We start from the raw sequence: 20,006 nt of genomic DNA on the forward strand, positions 1-20,006 counted from the left end.
TGAAAATACCGCACACTCTCTAGTTGTGGCTTTGAGCAGGTTCTGACCGCTAGCTGATGCACTGTGAAGGGGAAAAGAGGTGTTATTGTGAAACGTATGGTCACGCCAAAGACAGCCAGAGCTCCAACTAAACACTGACTTGAAATGTGTACATGTAGATGGCTGCCAGTCATCGCTTTCATACTGGCAGAGCGCGTAGCAGGGTCGCCCCAGTAGCCAGTCAAGATGGACACCGCAGAGGAAGGTAGCTAATGTTAAAACTCGATAAAAACTTGTCTGTGTTAACTAACCACAATCGATACAAACGAGGCCTTTAGCACGCGCTAACTCTTTCTTACGTGCTGCCAGTGGTAATAACCCGGTTCAGCATTTTCTGACAGTCGGAACAAAGTTTCACTTTAAAAATAAATACAAAATTATTAAAGAAACTGCTAAGCTAGCCAATTAGCTCGTCAGCTAACTACCGCTAGCATTAGCTGCAGCCGTTACGTTGGCTGTCAGCTGTGGTAAACACAGTCAGCAGCAGTGGGTGTCGGTTTGCTTTAATAGACACGTCGGCGCTCACAAGTGGTACGTTAGGAGGGTCGACGTCCTAGAGGACGGCCGTCTCGCCATTAAAGTCAGCCCCAAACAAGCTAACTAACTCCTAATTATCGGTATGATAACTTGGCTAACGGTGCGGGGGGAACGCGAGGGTGTTGTGTGTTCAGGTGTGCATCATGTCGGATGAAACACTTACGTCACATATTTTTTTTTATGCACTTTAATGTTTATACATGAGGTCAGTCGTGTGGACTCTGGGTATCCTCAATGATATTTTGTCCCCATGGCTAATTATAGTTATTTTGGTCATTTAGGGACACAGGTAATCCAAGGATTACAGTTTGCCCTACGAATAGGACCTGCACTGTTTGTATTCACTGTTGAGACACACACTTATCCCAAGTGGGTGTTTAAAATCTTGAAACCTACACGTGCCGCAGAAAGCTTGCATGCATTTAAAAAAAAAAATCTGACATTTGGCATTACGTCAAGAGTCACCAGTCTGAATCAAGGTGAATTACTGATCTGCGGAGAAAAGAAATAGAAATGCAGTGTCCCCAGTTGATTCAAAATTAAAAAAACAAACATCTCAGGAGCATGAAATCCCACGGTGTGTCAAGTTGTGTTCTTGTGTGCCTACTGTGCAGGGGACATCTGTCGCGTGTGCCGGTCAGAGGGCACCCAGGACAAGCCACTCTACCACCCCTGCGTCTGCACCGGCAGCATTAAGTTCATCCATCAGGAATGGTGCGTTGCATTCTTTTTCTCTTTCATTTCCTTCTCCTTAAATCTGAATTGACAAGGTCAAAGGTGGGTTGCTGTCTCGTTTAGGCCGTCAGTCCGTTTGCTTTCACAGATGCTGCTTTTTTAGCTTTAGCTTACCTTTTCAGCTGTGAAGAATCATGGGAAAGTTGCCTGATTTCCCTGCAGGATGAGAAGAGTTTAACTCACAAAGGTGTTCTTTTTTGTTTTCACAGCTTACTGCAGTGGTTGAAACACAGCAGAAAGGAATACTGTGAATTATGCAAGCACAGGTTTGCATTTACACCAAGTACGTTTTTTTTTTGTCAGTGCAATGCATAAATTTGCCGTTGGCTCCTCTAAACTGCCTAATTATAACGACCCATTTCTCTCATTCCATCGTCTCATTCTGCCTCCCTCGTTCTCGCTTTTTGCCAAGTCTACTCTCCAGACATGCCGTCTCGCTTGCCTGTCCAGGACATCTTCGCGGGGCTGGTCACAAGTATTGGAACAGCCATAAGATACTGGTTCCACTACACGCTGGTGGCCTTCGCCTGGCTAAGCGTGGTGCCTCTCACAGCATGTAAGTCATCGTACATGCTCAAATGAAAGGGAGATATTTATCAGCGGTTGCACATTGTTTTTAGTTTAACTTCCAACAACATTTAGGGAATAGTTGAATAAAAAATGAACGGCTAGCACTTAGACTGGGTTGCACCAACATGGATTAAATTAATCCTGGTTTAGAGTTAATCTAGGGTTAGTAAATCTAGGTTTAAACTGGTTTATAATTAATCAGAGATGTGTTGCACATCTTAATTTTAACCCTGGATTAGTTCAACTAGTTTAAACAAGGGTTAAAACAGGATTAGTTTATGTTGCCGTGGAAACATTCCGTTACTGATACCGTTAGTTACCGTTTATAGCTACCACTACAGCGGCTATAGCTAATAAACTCCGTCACTCTAGCTAGCTATCATGGCACGTCAAAGAGGGGCTGGAACAAAGGATGTTGCTAAACGAGTTAATGGAGGAGTTTAACTCCAGCTACTAGGAGCTGGAGAAGTGGTGACACAGCAAAATTCCTCTCACTTCCATGCTTGATTCCTGGTCCAACCTTTCCATTGAGGTATATGACAGACTCTTTTGTGAATCTATACCGCTGTGAAAACTCGCTGTTGTCATAAAATTCAATCGGGTTTAACCAATCTCTAATTTTCCTGCGAAGAACTCTTTCCTCTAACCCCATCCAGCGAAGATATGCAGCCATGTTGTCAATAAAACGGAGATAATCCTCCTCCACGGGTGGTTTAAATATAACTGCTAATCCAGGTTTAGTCTCGGTTTAAAATAACTGGTGCAACCGATTTTATTTTAATCTAGATTTAAACGGAAATTAAACAGAGATTACCAAAGGATTAGATTTACCCAGGATTAATTATAAACTAAGGTTAAACTAGGTTTAAAGTTTGGTGCAACTGGATTAAGAGACAAACCTGGTTTAAACCTAGTTTAAGAATTAATCCTTGTTGGTGCAACCCAGCCTCAGAAGCAGAACTGAAAACTTGCAGAAACAAATGAATGTGAGTGTTTTAAACCACAAATGACTGCTGTAGTCAAGGGAATGGAACAAAGCTTAAGTAAATGTCTTTATTTAGTCACTTTTGATGTAAAAAAGCATGAAGGTAATACAATTCAAATAAGATTCAAGAATTTGCAGCATAGTTTTTAGTTAGTTTCACACTAGTTGTCGCTTTTCAGAAATGATTCTCAGATTGTGTTTGTTTGTTTGCTTTTCTAACAGGTCGTATCTACAAGTGTTTATTTACCGGCTCTGTGAGCTCTCTCCTTACCCTGCCATTAGACATGCTTTCAACGTAAGTTTGAACTTCCACTCTGGTCTCAATCTTGCCCTCTTTCCTCTCTCACACTGTATCCTCTTTATTGTCATGTGGCATTTCTCCCTCGCAGGCAAAACCTGCTTGCGGACTCCCTCCAGGGCTGTTATGTGGTCACTTGCACGCTGTGTGCCTTCATCAGCCTGGTGTGGCTCAGGGAGCAGATTGTCCATGGCGGCGCCCCCCAGTGGTTGGAGCAGAATCCACCCCCTCTAGTTCCGAACCAGCCCAACGGTCCAGCACCGGCCAATGAGGTGAGTTCAGTTAGACCAGGGGTCAGCAACCTTTCTTATCCAAAGAGCCATTTTGCCCTTTTTTCCACCAAAAAAAAAGTGTCTGGAGCCGCAAAAGCTATTTGATATCAAAGCTTATGAAGTTGTATATAGTTATAGTATATGTACAATAAACTATTGTTTGTTGTATTTGTGAAATTATAGAACAAGAATAAAGACAATTGTTGACATTGTATTGCTATTTTAACTGTTTATAACTATCAAACTCTTATGAAGAGGAGAAAAAAATAGTCATGTGTCGGCTACATTAAGGTCCATTAAAAACACAACTAAGCAGACCTTGAGTCCTATCTATATGGCTCATGTGGTAGAGTGTTTGACATGTAACCACAAGATAGCAGGTTCGATACCTGTCATCCTCACGTGAGGTTTACATTTTAAAACGCATATCTTTTGCTTCGTTTACACTGAGCGTCTACAGACTTTTAGAGCACCGCAAACGGAGGAGGACGGATCCGTCTTTACTAGCGGACGCCTCACTGTCTCATGAGCTGCCACAGAACCAGCAGCAGGAGTGGAGTTTGGAGACTTGATCCACTTCCTGAAAGTATATCTACTTTGCTCAGTGTGCTGCAGCAGTTGAGGAATCGCTCTTCTGCAGCTTGATACTGTTCATCAGATGCTGTGTGCTTGTTCTGGAAGAGTCTTTCAACATCAAATGTTTTGTTGTTTGCTAACTCCTCGCCACATATCAAGCAGACAGGTCAGCAGCATCGTTGGCAGTGAAAGCTAATTAATATGTCCACTCAGAATTAAACTACCTTTCTCTGTTGGTAGTTTAGCGAGGGCGGATCTCTGAATCACAATTAGCAACTGAAGGGGAAGGTGCTTGACAGCGACGTGACAGGATGTGATGCACATTTTAGTTAAAGAAATATTTAAACATTTATTTTTATTTTCAGGGACCCAATTTCACCTCAAACTCCAAGATAAGAGGAATTCCCTTTGAAATATTTTCCACTGGGCAGAAAAAGAATTAAAAAAAAAAGTTTTTTTGTTTGTTTGTGTCAAAGCCTCAGGGAGCCGCAACAGACGGGCTAAAGAGACGCAGGTTGCCGACCCCTGAGCTAGACGTTTCCAACTGACGTCTATCTGCACACGGAGGTGGCGCTGCCCTGTATATTCTACCACTACTGCACTCTGACATAGTTTGCACAGTGACAGCTTCATATCTGTAATTGATAAGCAAGTGGAGTTTACCGAAGGCGTTTATTCTTCCTTTGATATGGTTTAAAATGAGTCTGGGTTTATTTTTACAATGTTTTTAGGTGGAATTTCTCTCAAATTTGGTGCAAAGTTCCACCTGTACAGATTCAATTAAATTCTGTTTATCTTATATCGCCCAACATCACAAATACAAATTTGTCTCGGAGGGCTTTACAATTCGTACACGATCACTGTCCCGGGACCTCACATCGGATCAGGAAAAACTCCCCCAAATAAAGATGGTAAAAAACATTTCACAGGGAAAAAAGGAAGAAACCATCAGGAGAGCAACAGAAGAGGATCCCTCTCCCCGGATGGACAGAAGCAATAGATGTCATGTGATCAGAATAAACAACGTAACAGAGTTACAGCACATTCAATGAATATGACAGAACTTATTCATATAATGAGTAGTAGGCATGGACCATGATCAAGATAACCACGATCCATGTCAACAGAAGGAGGGAGAGGAGGGGCATCAGCAGGGCCGGAGGTAGGAGGTAGGTCCAGCTCCAGTCAGCCACGATCCATGGAAACTTTTGGCGAGAAAGCACAGAGGCTCCCGGAAAAAAGTAGAGTAATGTGCATTAAAGAGACAATCATTTATCCAGAAGGAGATAAAGAAGAAGAGGAGAGAGAGAATGAGAGAAGAGGAGAAGAGGAGCTCAGTGTATCCTAAGATGTCCCCCAGCAGTCTACGGATTTGATTTCAAATTGAAATAAAATTGTACTTTCTTGATTCTTGTTGTTCTGAGTTTGTACTCATGGTTGAATGCACTTATTATAAGTCGCTTTAGATAAAAGCATCAGCTAAATGTAATGTAATGTAAAAAATGTCGGAGGCCTGGGGTCACTCCTTCTTGTGAAAGCAATATCTTAAGAACACCTTGAGGGAATTTCCTCAAATTAGGAACAAACGTCAACCTGTACTCGAGGATGAAGACATGTCAATTTGTGTTGACCTCGCTGAACAGGCTTCTTGCACGACTCAATTTATATTCTCATTAAGACATTTTCACACTGTGTCTGAGAGGATAAAATTATGAATTGGGGATATTTCGGAAAGACGTGGATACAAAATGCAATTTGAGTGGTGGGCGACAGCAAAGAACCACGAAAAGGTTAGATCCTCGTTGTCAGACGAAGATCAATTAAATCACACCTTTGGGATTTAGTGAAAGCCACATAATCTTCTTGAAGTGAGTGCGAGCAAGCTATACTGTAGGTAAGTGATTTTCAACCACAATTTCACTTAATCGGTCCAAAAAATTATTATTTAGCTGCTGCAAATAATTTGCCATTGTTGAGTGTCTGAGCCTGCAATCCAGTGGCTGGCCTAGCAACGAAATACTCTTCCATGCCAGTAGGTAGAGCGATAATTACCTACCATATATGCTGTATTATGCTACAATGTGACATTTTGAAACTTGTTTGGTTGTTAGTGTGCCGCAGGATTTTTTTATTGTAGAAAATGTGCCGCGGCTCAAAAAGGTTGAAAAATGCTGCTGTAGGTAACTGTAATATGTCTTTTTTGTTGTTATTTCACAATTCTACAGATTCCAGGTGGCAACGTTGTTGTCGACGCCCAGGCTGCTGCTGCTGCTGCGGCCCAGCGACCTGCAGACGCTGCCCCAGACGGACAGGCACCCGCCAACCCACATGACGCCGGCAACCAGGGGGGCGTGGCTGAACTCGACAACGAAGATGACGATGGGGAGGAAGATGAGGACGACGACGACGATGAGGAAGGCAGGGAAGAGGATGCTGCCGAAGCCAATAATGGAGGACACGGTTAGTGTGTACATAGAAACATAGATGTGTGATACACTTTCAAAGGAGCGGTTTTCAACCTTTTTACATGTCACAAGAGGAATTGACACAATTCTTACTTGGTAAACCAGGTAAATGATGATGTAATAGTTGGGAACTGATATGCTATGGTCAGTTTAATCAAACAAAGATGACCAGGAATGCTGAGGGAATTTATGATTAAGCACATGCATAGCTTTGTGTGAACTGGTGTTTTCATTATCATGTAAAGAAATAAATAGATCTAGGAAAGGAAAGGCAACCTTTATGGTAATGTAGCCACAGAAACATATTTTCTCTGCACATTGTAGGTGTTCCTTATTGTTTCAGTGATTTCCTCTTCATTCTTTGCAGAAGACTTGAACTGGAACGCCCTGGAGTGGGACCGTGCAGCAGAGGAGCTGACCTGGGAAAGGGTGGGAAGCTATGTATATATATTTTTTTCTTCTTCCCCAGATAAATGGTGTGATGCAGCTGTGGCCACGATGCTAGAAGAAGCAAAGTGTACAGGCAGGGTAACAGTTAGTTGCCAGATGCATTGGGGCTAAAAGCTTCTGTGACAGGAAATATCAATCTCTTGTGTGGCTTGTTTACGCAACACTTTCAGGGATGTCGTTTGTCGTAGTAGTAGACGTTGCAGATTCTATGAATAATAGCAGCAGTTAGAGAAATTTGTAATATTACCATGTTCATCAGTTATGAAGGATCATTATGCCATTATGCTTTTTGTTTGCGTCCCAGATGCTGGGGCTGGATGGCTCCTTAGTTTTCTTGGTAAGTGTGTGCGCACACACACACACACACACCCTTTCTACTCTTAAGCAAAGTGTGCCTCAAGCGGCACGGGCCCTCCAACTTTCCAAATGAACACCATTGTCTCTATGAATCGTTTCAAAGTAGCACTCTAGAAGAGCCACCGTGTATAACTGTGTAGGGATCTACGCCTGTAGCTCCGATATAAAGTAACCATTGTAAGTTAGCAACAAAGTGGGTTCAGGAACATGTATAACCAGATGCAAGCATTAGATGCTGGTGGGGTCACATGTATTGCAACACCTCAAATAGAAAGCTTTTTTTCTCTTAGCGTTTGAGCAGTCTTACTGTTCTTTCTGTCTCTGCCTCCATTCTTCGTCTTTTCATTTGATTCAGCCTCCTTGCCCGTGTACCCCCATTTCCAATAAATACGGTGGACCATAAAAGTGGAATGATCCTGGGACAGTATGATAGTGAAAGTCAGCCTCATATGTAAACTAGCAATAATTATGCAGGGGAGGAAAGGTCAGCCCTGGAGACGTTCCTAAGATGCAGTTAGCCAACTTTCTGTGTTGCCTTTGGCTCAGATCAACAGACCAAATGTCCCTTTAACAACCGTGATTAGATGTTGATGTGGTACATACAGATACAAGTTGAGACCCGTGTGTGTGTATGTGTGTGTGTGTGTGTGTGTGTGTGTGTGTGTGTGTGTGTGTGTGTGTGTGTGTGTGTGTGTGTGTGTGTGTGTGTGTGTGTGTGTCTTCTCTAGGAGCATGTGTTCTGGGTGGTGTCTCTCAACACACTCTTCATCCTGGTCTTTGGTGAGTTAAGCCTATGATGTAGTGCCGATTTTCTGTACATACTGTGATTACCTTTGGGAAGTAATCAAGCCTCTGGTGTACTACCATCTAAACAGTGTCCACTTTAAATAATTATACAGACAGACTGAACTACAGATTCTAACCTCGGCCATGCGTTTCCCTCCAGCTTTCTGCCCGTATCACATCGGCCATTTCTCCGTGGTTGGACTGGGCTTTGAGGAATATGTAAGTGCAGTGGTCACACGATTACTACTATTTTGTTTTACATGCAGTGATGGCAATTCTCTGATGATGATGATGATGATGATGATGATGATGATATTATTATATCTGGTTGCAGGTCAAAGCGTCACACTTTGACGGACTCGTCACCACCATACTGGGTTACATCCTCCTGGCTGGAGCTCTCATGTTCTGCCATGTATCCTCTGTATACAACACATCATTATGTGCATGAAGTGACCCATAGCAGGTCTTACACTCCTAGTTGCTTATTATGGCTGTGTGTAGCTTTTCCACCCTTTACTAAATGTTTCTTGTCATATACGAACCCTAAATGTCAGGTATGTGGTCCATCTTTGGTCCAAGAGTTAATTCTGATGCTTAAAATACAGACTGAATGTCATTTCTCTCACATTGTGTCGTTGGTCCTTAACCGCGCCTCCTTTTAGGCGTTCGCTTCATTGGTGAAGTTCCAGCGGTCCAGACGCCTCTTGGGCGTCTGCTACATTGTTGTGAAGGTGAATTAGAGATGCAAGTGTGGGATGTTTCCAAAAATCTGTTTTGCTTTTAATCAAACCAGCAACACTTTCAGTCTAAATGATTCGGTACATTCTGATTACAGGAACAAATTGGGGGAAAAAGAAACTAAATTGCATTTTCATTAATTATTTTTTTGACATGCCTTAGGTGTCCCTGCTGGTTGTCATGGAGATAGGCTTGTTCCCGCTAATTTGTGGTTGGTGGCTCGACATTTGTTCACTGGTAAGACAATGGAGAAAAAAAACTCCTGTTGATATAGACCCTGAATGACCAACCAACCAAATTAAATGCACAAATTTGATTAAGAAATTTAAATTAACTTTGAGAAGGAAACAAACTCAAAATATTACATTTATTAAACACATTTGAACATATTTTAGTTTTCATTTTGAACACACACATACACACTCACTATAAAATACGTCCTTTGTTGGTTGCAGGAGATGTTTGATGCGAATCTGAAAGACAGGGAGCAGAGTTTTGACTCCGCCCCCGGCACCACCATGTTCCTTCACTGGCTGGTCGGCATGGTCTACGTCTTCTACTTTGCCTCCTTCATCCTTCTGCTCCGAGAGGTCAGCGCAGGACTTTGACCACTCACAACTATGTATTGTGACTTGTGTAAAAGCTCTCACACCAACCTACAGCCTTTTTAAAATGTTGTGCGTGGTTGCAGGTGCTCCGGCCTGGCGTGCTGTGGTTCCTGAGAAACCTGAACGACCCCGACTTCAACCCAGTCCAAGAAATGATCCACCTGTCCATCTACAGACACCTGCGGAGGTTTATTCTCTCTGTGGTCAGTCAAGTACCCTCCTTTTCTGATCCATCCCAAACCTAACCTTCCGTGCCATATCAATGCCCAGGTTTCTGTTTACTCTAAATATGCTGTTGTATTAAGTCAAATACATTTATAAATACATTGCGGACTTTAGAGAAAAGATAAACATACTTGAAGCGTCAATGGACCCATTTTCAACTTTGCATGGTTGAGTTTTCACCGTCCCCCTAAACGTAATTAATAACACAGTGATATTACAAGTCAAATAACCATTCATGTAATTTCCGCTACTTTGGGATAGCTTCCGATATCGGTCAGGGAAAACAAAAGCACTATCCTCTTCCTGTTGTGGTTGCGCTTGTTTGACGCGCTTCTTTTGTGCCATAAATGGAGTCTACATTTTCTCGGGAGATTGTACCCGGTCACGGGCAGAATTGCATAGTGAGGCTCACTTGGGAAGCAATCTAAATGCTGAGGGCTATATATTACAATGCATAATGATAAGTTAAAGCAACCACTTGTCAAAGTGCAAAATGATAAGTCAGGCAAATTTCAATGTGAAGACATTGATCGAAAGTGTATAATGAGGTTTATTGAGGTTAAAAACAGAGAAGGACTTTGGCGACAGAAGCGCTGTGGTATTAAGAGCCTCTGAGGAACAATAGGCTCCAAGAACGATGGCCCAATGAGTATTGTAACTTTATGTGTGATAATATAGGCTACTTTACAGGTGTACTAACAAACACTGATTTGTGTGTGTTTCCAGGTGGTGTTTGGCTCCATAGTTCTGCTGATGCTTTGGCTTCCTATCAGAATCATCAAACTGCTCTTCCCAACCTTCCTGCCCTACAACGTCATGCTTTACAGGTACACCTACTTCATCTATCTCAGTGTCTCCAAGCTGAAGACGACGTTGTCAGTTTTCAACTCGGCATGACCAAGAGCTGCTCCTTCTTCTTACATTGACAGTGGATTGTGAACGGAACCGGGTTTGCTTCATGTCTTGTGTCTGCAGCGACGCCCCCGTCAGCGAGCTGTCGCTGGAGTTGCTGCTGCTTCAGGTCGTTCTGCCGGCTTTGCTGGAGCAGGGTCACACTCGCCAGTGGCTGAAGCGCCTCGTCCACGCCTGGACGTTCACAGCTGGATACATGTTGTATGCCCGAGAGAGAGAGAGAGAGACACACACACACACACACACCACACACACACAGCAACTTTGGATCTAAAATAGTACAATTGAATAAAAAAATAAAAATTGGGGCATTAATGGGCAAAAATGTCATAGTAACGTTTAGCATATTGTACTTCAAGTGGCCGTTTGCGGGGGAAAATGCAAAAACAATGCCAGATTTGTAAATGCAGTCCTCACCCTGCAGCTCTCCTCTCTCTGTTCTAAACCCCCATTAGACCAGCAAGGCTTATTATGTGCTTGATGGACTGCTTGATACATTAACCTGTACGAGTACTAGTCATTCATTTTATCCCGATCGGGACGGGGATGATGCTGTTATATAGGCTAGGTTTTCTGTGAGAATTAACATAACGTTTTTTGCAAACTTGTGGGTCTCTAAAGCCCTTTGAGATGGTGTTCTGTGAATCAAGGCTCTAGCGAGTTACAATATTGGTGTGTTTCAGAGATGGAGAGAAAATGTTGCTCATAGTTTAGCCTGCTGCTTACTGAAATCGTCACTGATGCTCACGCTTAAAGGCTAAATTAGAGGCGTAATTAGGAATCCCACTGCATTTCTTGGCAAGACTCGCCTAGCAGCACTGGGTGAGGGGGAGACAGATGGTTAAGATGACGACCTTGAGCTGTTAGGGTCACGATAGCCCATGGGTCGGGGCATAAGACCTAAACAAATTGGGGTGGCGGAACCTCGGCAAGGCTGGACGTCCTGCCAAGAAAAGCAGCGGGATTCATAATAACGCAAACTAGAGCGATGGAGGGAAAAGGATGCTTACTCTGACTTACTGTTGTATCCAGTTTGGCCGTGAAGCTAAGCTAGCTGCAGCCATAAGGGCTAAACCATCAGCAACATTCCAATATTGGCAGATATAATATATGTTAAATCAGTGAATCCAGTGACGAAGGTTCATGTTTAAAGCTTTACTTCTGTCCAACAACAACAACGGGATACATTACATCAGTTCCTCTAGAACAAAACTGAACTTGCGCATGCGCACTAAACTGAATACTTAACAATATATAGTATTGGGCCGCTATACAGTAGAGACAGTTGTTGCCAATGCTGGACTGGCAACCCGTCAGGGACGAAATTTTCTGAAGCCTAAAAACAAAAACAAAAGTCCACTTGGATAGCAATATGCTGAAAAGTTATTATGGAATTTGTGCTCAATGACACCAAAAATACACAGCCTATCCCAGTTAATTCATACGACGTGGCAGGAAATGCGTCACGCTATATTCAAGATAGTTACTCACCAATGGCTTCCCTACAGCGATCTTCACTCCTACCTGCTGGGGGACCATGAAGACGAGGACCACCAACCAAACCGTCACAACGACAGGATCCCTGACTTGGGGGAGGGGCTTCACGCCGCCCACCAGGCTATTCTGCAGCAGGGTGGGCCCATTGGCTTCCAGTCGTACCACCGGCCCATCAACTTCACCCTTAAGGTGACCCGCACCTGTCATTCTTGTCATACAGTCATTCATTCTGTCACTGTTGAAGCCTTTGCAGCTTTTTAACATTTTCACGATGCGATTTTCACGTTCTTTTCGGTTGTTAAGGTCATTCTGCTAGTTGCCTTTATGTGTGTGACGCTGTTAATGGCCAGTCTGCTCTGCCTCACACTGCCGGGTAAGTTGTGGGATCAAACATTCTGCATTTTGCTGTTGCCTGTCGCTTTCCCTCAAGTCATTCTTTACACCTGCCGTCTTCCTCTCCCTCTCTCCCAGTGTGCACGGGCCGCTGGCTGATGTCTTTCTGGATGGGCAGCGCCATGGTCCATGAGCTGTACACAGCGGCCAGCGGCCTGTACATCTGCTGGCTGTTCATTCGAGGCGCCACTGTGATGCTGTCCTGGATGCCACAGGGACGGACCATCATCATGATCAAAGTCCATGAGTGGACCCTCATGGTAATGCGTCTTTCAAACAAAACAAAAAAACAAACTCCACCCACAGTATGTGGCTAATGGTTGCATTCTGATGTAACGTCTGCCTGCAAACAGATCCTGAAGACCATTGTGGTGGCCGTGCTCTTGGCCGGGGTGATTCCTCTGCTGTTGGGTCTGCTGTTTGAGCTGGTCATCGTGGCTCCTCTCAGAGTCCAGCTGAACCAGACCCCTCTCTTCTACCCCTGGCAGGTAGGATCCCCTCCCTCCCACTGCCCGCCATGCATGTGAACCGCAGATTAATTCCACAATTTTACCAGCATCGTGTGACATAAAGTTTTACTGCTTATTGTTAGAGACAGGAGGAGAGCTTAGAGACGTCTTCAGCTGTTCAGTAAAAATGTGTAGTGGGCGACGTTATCATGATGTGTTCAAATATAATCTTGTCAAAATGTATATTGCCGTTTTCAGAGAGCGAAGAATCTGAACCGAGAATTATATGATCCGCTGCACCCCAAATGTACGTATGTGAATAGGACCCTTTGATCAGAACCAGAATCGGAACCATTTATTGCCATGTATGTTTTCACATACAAGAAATTTGTCCTGGCGGGAGGTGCGTAACATTTAACAATAAACTGAGTGTAATAAATGGGAGCATGGATATTTACAATTGAATCTACAGTAGAATATAAAATTAAAGTTAAAATAAAGTGCACGGAATGTAAGTGTTATGTAAAAGTGGAATGGATTGCATCCATCCGAGAATAGATGGATTCAGAAGTGATTAGACTGTTTAGGCGTTGGACTGGGCGTCAAACCCAAATACCAATTTAGTATATATTGAGAATGGAAACCTCAAAAAACGTCTGTCAGATCTTGTTTACTTTGACAAACACTGGTGTGTGTGTGTCTGTGTGTGTGTGTGTGTGTGTGTCTGTGTGTGTGTGTGTGTGTGTGTGTGTGTGTGTCAGGACTGGGCCCTGGGGGTGCTCCATGCTAAAATCATTGCTGCCATCACACTGATGGGCCCCCAGTGGTGGCTCAAAACCGTAATTGAGCAGGTCAGTCCCACATCCTTCCAGCTTTCATATCATCAAGAACAAAAACTTGGATTGGATGAAGTAAAAACTACCCTCGCTCTCCCGCAGGTGTATGCTAACGGTATCCGAAACATTGACCTCCACTTCATCGTGCGGGGGCTGGCCGCCCCAGTCATCTGCGTCCTGCTGCTGTCCCTCAGTGTGCCCTACACCATCTCTAAAGGCATTACGCCGCTGCTGGGTGAGTCTCCATGCACGCTACAGGGTCCGGTTCAGGATGAATGTTCGGAGTGGGGTCAAAGATGATTTATTTTATTTTCATTCCCCACTATTTTACATGATATTTTAATCCGTTGGTCATTTACATTAATGTCGAAACGGGGGTTGGATACCAACAGTACTAACACAAATAGGATTTCAGTTGGAGAAAATGAGTGCAGAATTTCAACGTAATTTATTTAGAGCATTTTACACACCACACAAGTTAAAATCCCTCCCTACCTCCCTTTACCGTGCCATAGGAAAACTAAATCCAGAAGGATGGTAAATTTGGACGGGAACCTTAGAAGTACAGAGTTCGGTACCCAACTGGAGTTGAAATACAAGATTACTTAACAGATCAGAATGGAGTAATAATACATTACTGCATTACAGCTGTCATTGCCTTTTACTGAAATCCATGTTACATTATTTATACTCTGTGAACTGTTTGCTTTAAGTTGCATTAAGTAAAAACATCTATGTCGTTTCCATAACAAAAATTCCAGATAAATATAATAATTAAACGGGTAATTCATAATAATAATAAATGACCGTAAAATCCCCTGAATCAATGGGAATTCAGCTTAAATGACCAACTTTAATAAAGCTGACCACCCATCAAGCAGATGAGTAAGAACACATTTTATTTGTTCGTTAGTGATTTGAGTACGGACTAAATCCTAAAATTTCTGCCCAGAGATGAGAGACACACTTAGATATCATCAGGTCACAGCAGATCCCTGCCAATTTGGACACAGGGCTCATATGAGAAGTCCTTGTTCTGCAAAGCAGCGATTGTATTGTCTTGGTTTGCTGAGTACAACACTGGTGTTTAAACAACCAGTCAATGAAGGATCCAGCCCTTGTGGTAATCAGGAGTTTAGCCAAAGTGCAATTGATTTGTTTTGTGTCTTTCATTTACTCTGTTACCTCATTTCTAAGTCCATCAGTCCCCAGAGATGAGACCTCACAGACTGCACACTCGATTCTGTTCCAGTGTTTATTTTTCTCTCTCCCCCCCCCACACACACACACACACACAGGTGTGCAGCCAGAGATGCAGATGCTGGTGGAGAGGAGGATCTATCCCTTCCTGCTAATGGTGGTCCTACTGCTGTCCATCCTGTTCTTCCAGATCCGACAGTTCAGACGCCTCTACGAACACATAAAGAACGACAAGTCAGTAGACCAAGTGTGAACGAACACAAGGGGGCAGTGTTTTAAAAATCCAGTCATGCTGAGAGTAAGGGCTGTGTGATATGGCAAAATAAAAAATGCATTATGATATAATAGTTTTCATAGCATCCAATATTTAAATATATACTATATTAACTTTTCCGTGACCTAGAAATGTAAAGGCTCCAAACACCAAAATCTGTATCTCTTGGGGAAAAAATGCATCAACATGTAGAATGGGATTTTCTTATTTAGAGATAAATAATTGTTGCGCAACATTAGAAAAAGCGAGTAGAAACATCACGCTCAAACCAGGGGACGGGTCTAAGGGCTGGTTCTAGTGAAACTGAATGTGCCTTTGTCAATGTGATGTGTTAAGTTGTTAGTACGGCATGTTGTCAAGCAATATATCCCATGCTCAGTGTGTCTAAGTTTCTCATTCTCATTTTCTAAGATCACACTGAGCTATAAGCCTGCAAAATCATTGTTTTCCTATGGCGCTTATAGCATTTTTTTAGATCTGCATAAAAGGTCAAATTCGCAACTTCTCAGTGCCAGGTGCTTGTGCATGTCACACTTTGGCCCAGACAGCCAATCAAATCAAGCAAGAGGCAGGCTTTAGTACTTTACCACTGACCTTTAGGCTATCTTATTGGTCAGGGAGCTGTTGTGCTGTGAGTTCATATCTCACGTCGTGATACTTTTATGTAGGCGCCTTATCAATTTCCCCCTCGATCACACATGCAGGCATAGCAAGGCCTTTTAAAGCACGTTACAGGAAATCAAAGTTTAAACGGAAGTTCATCACTAAAATAGCAACATAAGTTGTGTGCATTGAAATGTTAAAAAGGATTTGCCAACGGCTCCGTCTTTTCCCCGTTTCTCCTCCAGATACCTGGTCGGACAGCGACTTGTGAACTATGAACGCAAGACAGGCCGCAGGATGTCAACCTCCTCGTACAGCACCTCCTCGTAGGCCCGACGCTGCGGTGGAGCTCAGTGGAGCTCACTCGTTCTGCCCAGTGCTGGGAGCGGTCGGCCCCTCCTGTGGTGACATTTTACGTTTTTTTTAAAAAGTTTTTGGGGTTCTCTCCGTGCTTTGGCTGCCAGATGCCGGCTTCAAACACCAACCTCTGAACTCTTTGATGGCAGTCTGGTCGTCACCGGTGACAAAAGGCGTCAAAGAGTGAAGACAAAGTAGTCTGAACAAGGTTTACCGACCGACCTGTAAAAAGAGTCGGCACAGTTGAAACTCAGCGGAATCACAAAGTTGCTAACTGTGCGTCTTTTTGTCCTCAACGCAGCTGACATTTGAAGTTGTAATTATATTATTAGTATTTTTTAAAGTTGGAGTTGAAGTCGGGTCAGTTGATCAGAGCTTTTACCTCAGATTGTGCTTCCTTTCTGAATGTTTGTTGTGAAGTATTGTCTCGCTAACCCCCGAGCGTCTCTTACTGGGGCGCTTTGAACATTTCAGAGCCGTGGATGCATCGACCATCGCGGGAGCGCCTCTGTGGTTGTTGATCCGTCTCACATGACTCCTCTCCTCAAGTTGAGGTTGTCACTGATGGAGGGGCACACATGATGTAGCAATGTGATTTGTACTGTTTTTTTGTTATTTTTATGTCTTTATTAGACATGCGTTCATTGGTTTTTAGTGTTCTGGAGTGAGCTGTTAGTTTTTTGAAGTAAAGATGTAGATGTATGATTTGATAATCTGAAAACAGCCCAGGACAAGTTCTTTTTTCTTGAGCTGTTCTCCTGTTAATTTTAAAACCAGTTTGGGTTGTCGTATCTTTTCTGAGCACATCGAGCTTCGGTAGAGGAGAGGTCATTAAGTCAGGAATATTTCAACTGGAAACAACAACCTCGGAACATTTCAGAATCTGCCTGTGACACGGATCTTCCAGAAATGTATATTCGGAGAGAATTTCAAATTAAATATATAATAGTCATGCTGCTAATTAGTTGTTCAGACTCTTACCGGTCTGCATTCTGTCAACTGTGAGGAGACAACAGCTAAATAACAACTGTATGAACAACACAACACTGATTTTTATCATGTGAACTATGCTGACAGATAATAGAACGTTACTGGAAAACTCATCTCACTTGGGTCACTGCAATCCGCTTTATTACATGCAGGAAATTGGTTGTCCGCGGTGGCACGCTCCCACATTCCTTCTTTTAGGTTTATACAATCTCATAATTCCCTCTCTATTATAAATGTGATATTGCTGTGAAGCTTTATCGTCAAAAACTAAAGATTACATTTCACATCAGAGTAACTTTATGTTTGAGCTTTGCCCAAAATACACATTTGTTACTCAATGGTCCTTGACCCCGTCACAATGTAACTGAATGTGACCTCGTTAACGTTAAATGTAACTCTAACTATGTAACTATGTGCACGCTGCGATTGGTTACGACAAAGTTTTTTTTTTTTTTGAGGAAACAAGACAAAACATTGAATTCGGTCTCAAAGAAAATTAAAACAAATTTCTCATGCAAATGTTTTAATGTCCACGTTTTACAACACCCTTTTAATTTCTCTCCCAAAAAGATTGAAAGATGTCATTATTCCCCTTTTGTGACTCTGCACTATGGGTTTCCCGACAGGATGAATTTGAGGAGTTTGGCAAACATAATTGTTTTTTTATTGATATGGATTGTGATTTACATTAATTTTGTGCTGCTGTGGAATGCTCATTATATATTAATATGATGCTATAAAGTGACCTTTTAATTATCTTCTTGAACCGAGCTGGACATTTCAAATTTTGATCTTGAATTTTTAGAAACAAATGATTTCTATTTTTATATGTGCAAAAAAGGCAGTAGCATGTACTGTAACATGAAGGTATATCCTAATGTCTGTTAATTGTTGGTTAAGTAATACGACACAATAATAAATAGTTGAAATAACCGGATCAAGTGCCGTTCCTTCCTCATACTGCAGACAATATGATCCTCAAGTGTTACTGACTGATATGTCTGATGTTTTAAAACGTCCTCGTAAAGTATATCAATTGAAGTAATAAAAACTACACCTTGTCAGCCAGTTGAAAGAAAGCTTCTTTTTTTTTTAAAGGTCATCGTGTAGTGTATCATTATAGTCATAGAATTGTATTCCAAAAAAGAAAGTAGTAGTATGGTATATCTGAAAAGGTAAAATAAATAAAAACTTTGTTGAAAAAAGGCATAAAAAAGTAATTATATTGAATAAAGTAATAGCCATAGTATTGTATGACAAAGAAAGTCCTAAAAAATGAGTATAATTTGTTGACAAAAGTAATAAAAGATAATCTAGATTTCTCTTTTAAAAGTAAGAAAGAAAAAAGTCAGTGTATGGAGAAAAGAATCATAAAGTTATGTTATTTATTTTATCTGTCCGTAGATCAGATGGGAAACTGATCACTTTCATCTATATTTATTGGACTAAAAGTATGTGGCTATAGTGTCAAAGAACACACTTAATTAATGTATCAAAGATATTCATAATTAAATGTCAAAATGATTTTACAGCAACAGTTTAAAACGGCCCAGTTCTGATCTGTGGTAATATCCTGAACCTCTGGGAAGCGCAGCTCTTAGAAACAGGATGTTGGGTTATTTCTGCTGAAGCCAACAGTTTAACAGCCTGAACAGTTGTGGAGACCAAGTGCACAATAGGAACACATGCAGCTGAAACAAGACTTCTACTGTCAGTCTAAAGCCGATTTTTCTAATCTGTGCTTTATTTTTTGCAAGCACAAACAGGATAAACCTCTTTGTGGCAAGCAAATCATGGCCTAAGTGCCTGCGATTCATCCCTCCTTGATCTCCGAAGAGATTAATGTTGTGGCTGGGAGAGTTTGATTTATTTTCCAAGACTCAGACCTGGGCATAAGAAGGATTTTTACCTCACTTTGTACTATAGATGGGCAGAGGTCTTTAAAAGATGATTTAAAATGTATAAGCAACTGTAAGAGACCACAACTGAAAGGTCCATGTTGACATTTTAATGCCACTGAATTTGCAGCACTGAAATATTTTACTTTGAAAACCATCGGATTTGATATCAAATTTCCAGTAGTGGTGATAATGCAAAAACTTGACTTTCGGTACATTGCGTTTTACTATTCTGGCTGCTTCAATGCACTCGAGACAAATTCACGTTACAAAAAAAAAAAATTCCTGATGATAAAATTCGACACTTGAGCGTGCCTCCCAGGGCAACTTGTTTGTAGGTCAACAGGTCAGCCATGTCAACTTAAAAAAAAAGAAGGTGAAAGTCAGATGACGGTATTGCAAACACACAGGTTTCTAATGTTCGATCAGAATTTGATTAACTGAATCCGAGCAACTTGATCGTTTTGGAAACTTAAATGTTCTTGTCTGAATTTGTAACCCATATTGGAGATTGGATTGGCATTGCGCTCAACCAAAAGTATGCCTTAGTTCAGGCTCTGATGCCATCTTCATCAATGTCTGTCTTCCACTGTAACCTGGAACACAAATGAAGTCACACGGTTGTTAAATCCAATTTAGACTGTCAGGTTGTTTTGACCTGTTGCAACGATGACATGTATTCTTTGATAAGGATATCTCGGTCAGAACAAAGGTTTTCAATGAGTGTTGGTGTAAACCCCCGGCATGAATGTTCAGGTATGTGGTCCATGTACTTTGCATAATCTCTGTGTTTTGGGCATTTAGTGGTCTTGTGATAAGAACACACTGGCCCACTTGCTTATTCCATTCAGTTGTGTGTAGAACATCTACAGATATTAAGACAAGTCTTTTAAAAGTAAAGACAATTCCTCCACGCCTGTACCGTTACATTTCACACTTCATTGTGTACTTAA

General features: G+C 42.0%; 1 protein-coding gene across 1 annotated transcript; it reads left to right on the forward strand.

Moving 5' to 3' along the window:
• Positions 1-146: 146 nt before the first annotated feature.
• LOC306748534 (E3 ubiquitin-protein ligase MARCHF6-like) lies at positions 147-18,130 on the forward strand. Its single transcript, XM_079231711.1, has 26 exons — positions 147-244; positions 1,191-1,290; positions 1,521-1,594; positions 1,724-1,867; positions 3,089-3,161; positions 3,256-3,436; positions 6,238-6,472; positions 6,845-6,906; positions 7,232-7,264; positions 8,013-8,064; positions 8,231-8,289; positions 8,405-8,485; positions 8,736-8,804; positions 8,974-9,048; positions 9,267-9,401; positions 9,503-9,622; positions 10,371-10,471; positions 10,620-10,757; positions 12,065-12,242; positions 12,357-12,426; positions 12,525-12,706; positions 12,800-12,934; positions 13,657-13,746; positions 13,834-13,966; positions 15,030-15,165; positions 16,054-18,130. The coding sequence occupies exons 1-26, from the start codon at positions 226-228 to the stop codon at positions 16,136-16,138; spliced, it is 2,760 nt and encodes a 919-aa protein (XP_079087837.1). The 5' UTR covers positions 147-225; the 3' UTR covers positions 16,139-18,130.
• The last annotated feature ends 1,876 nt before the right edge of the window (positions 18,131-20,006 follow it).

This window comes from Taurulus bubalis (genome assembly GCF_910589615.1).
Source record: "Taurulus bubalis genome assembly, chromosome: 1".
NCBI classification, from domain to species: domain Eukaryota; kingdom Metazoa; phylum Chordata; class Actinopteri; order Perciformes; family Cottidae; genus Taurulus; species Taurulus bubalis.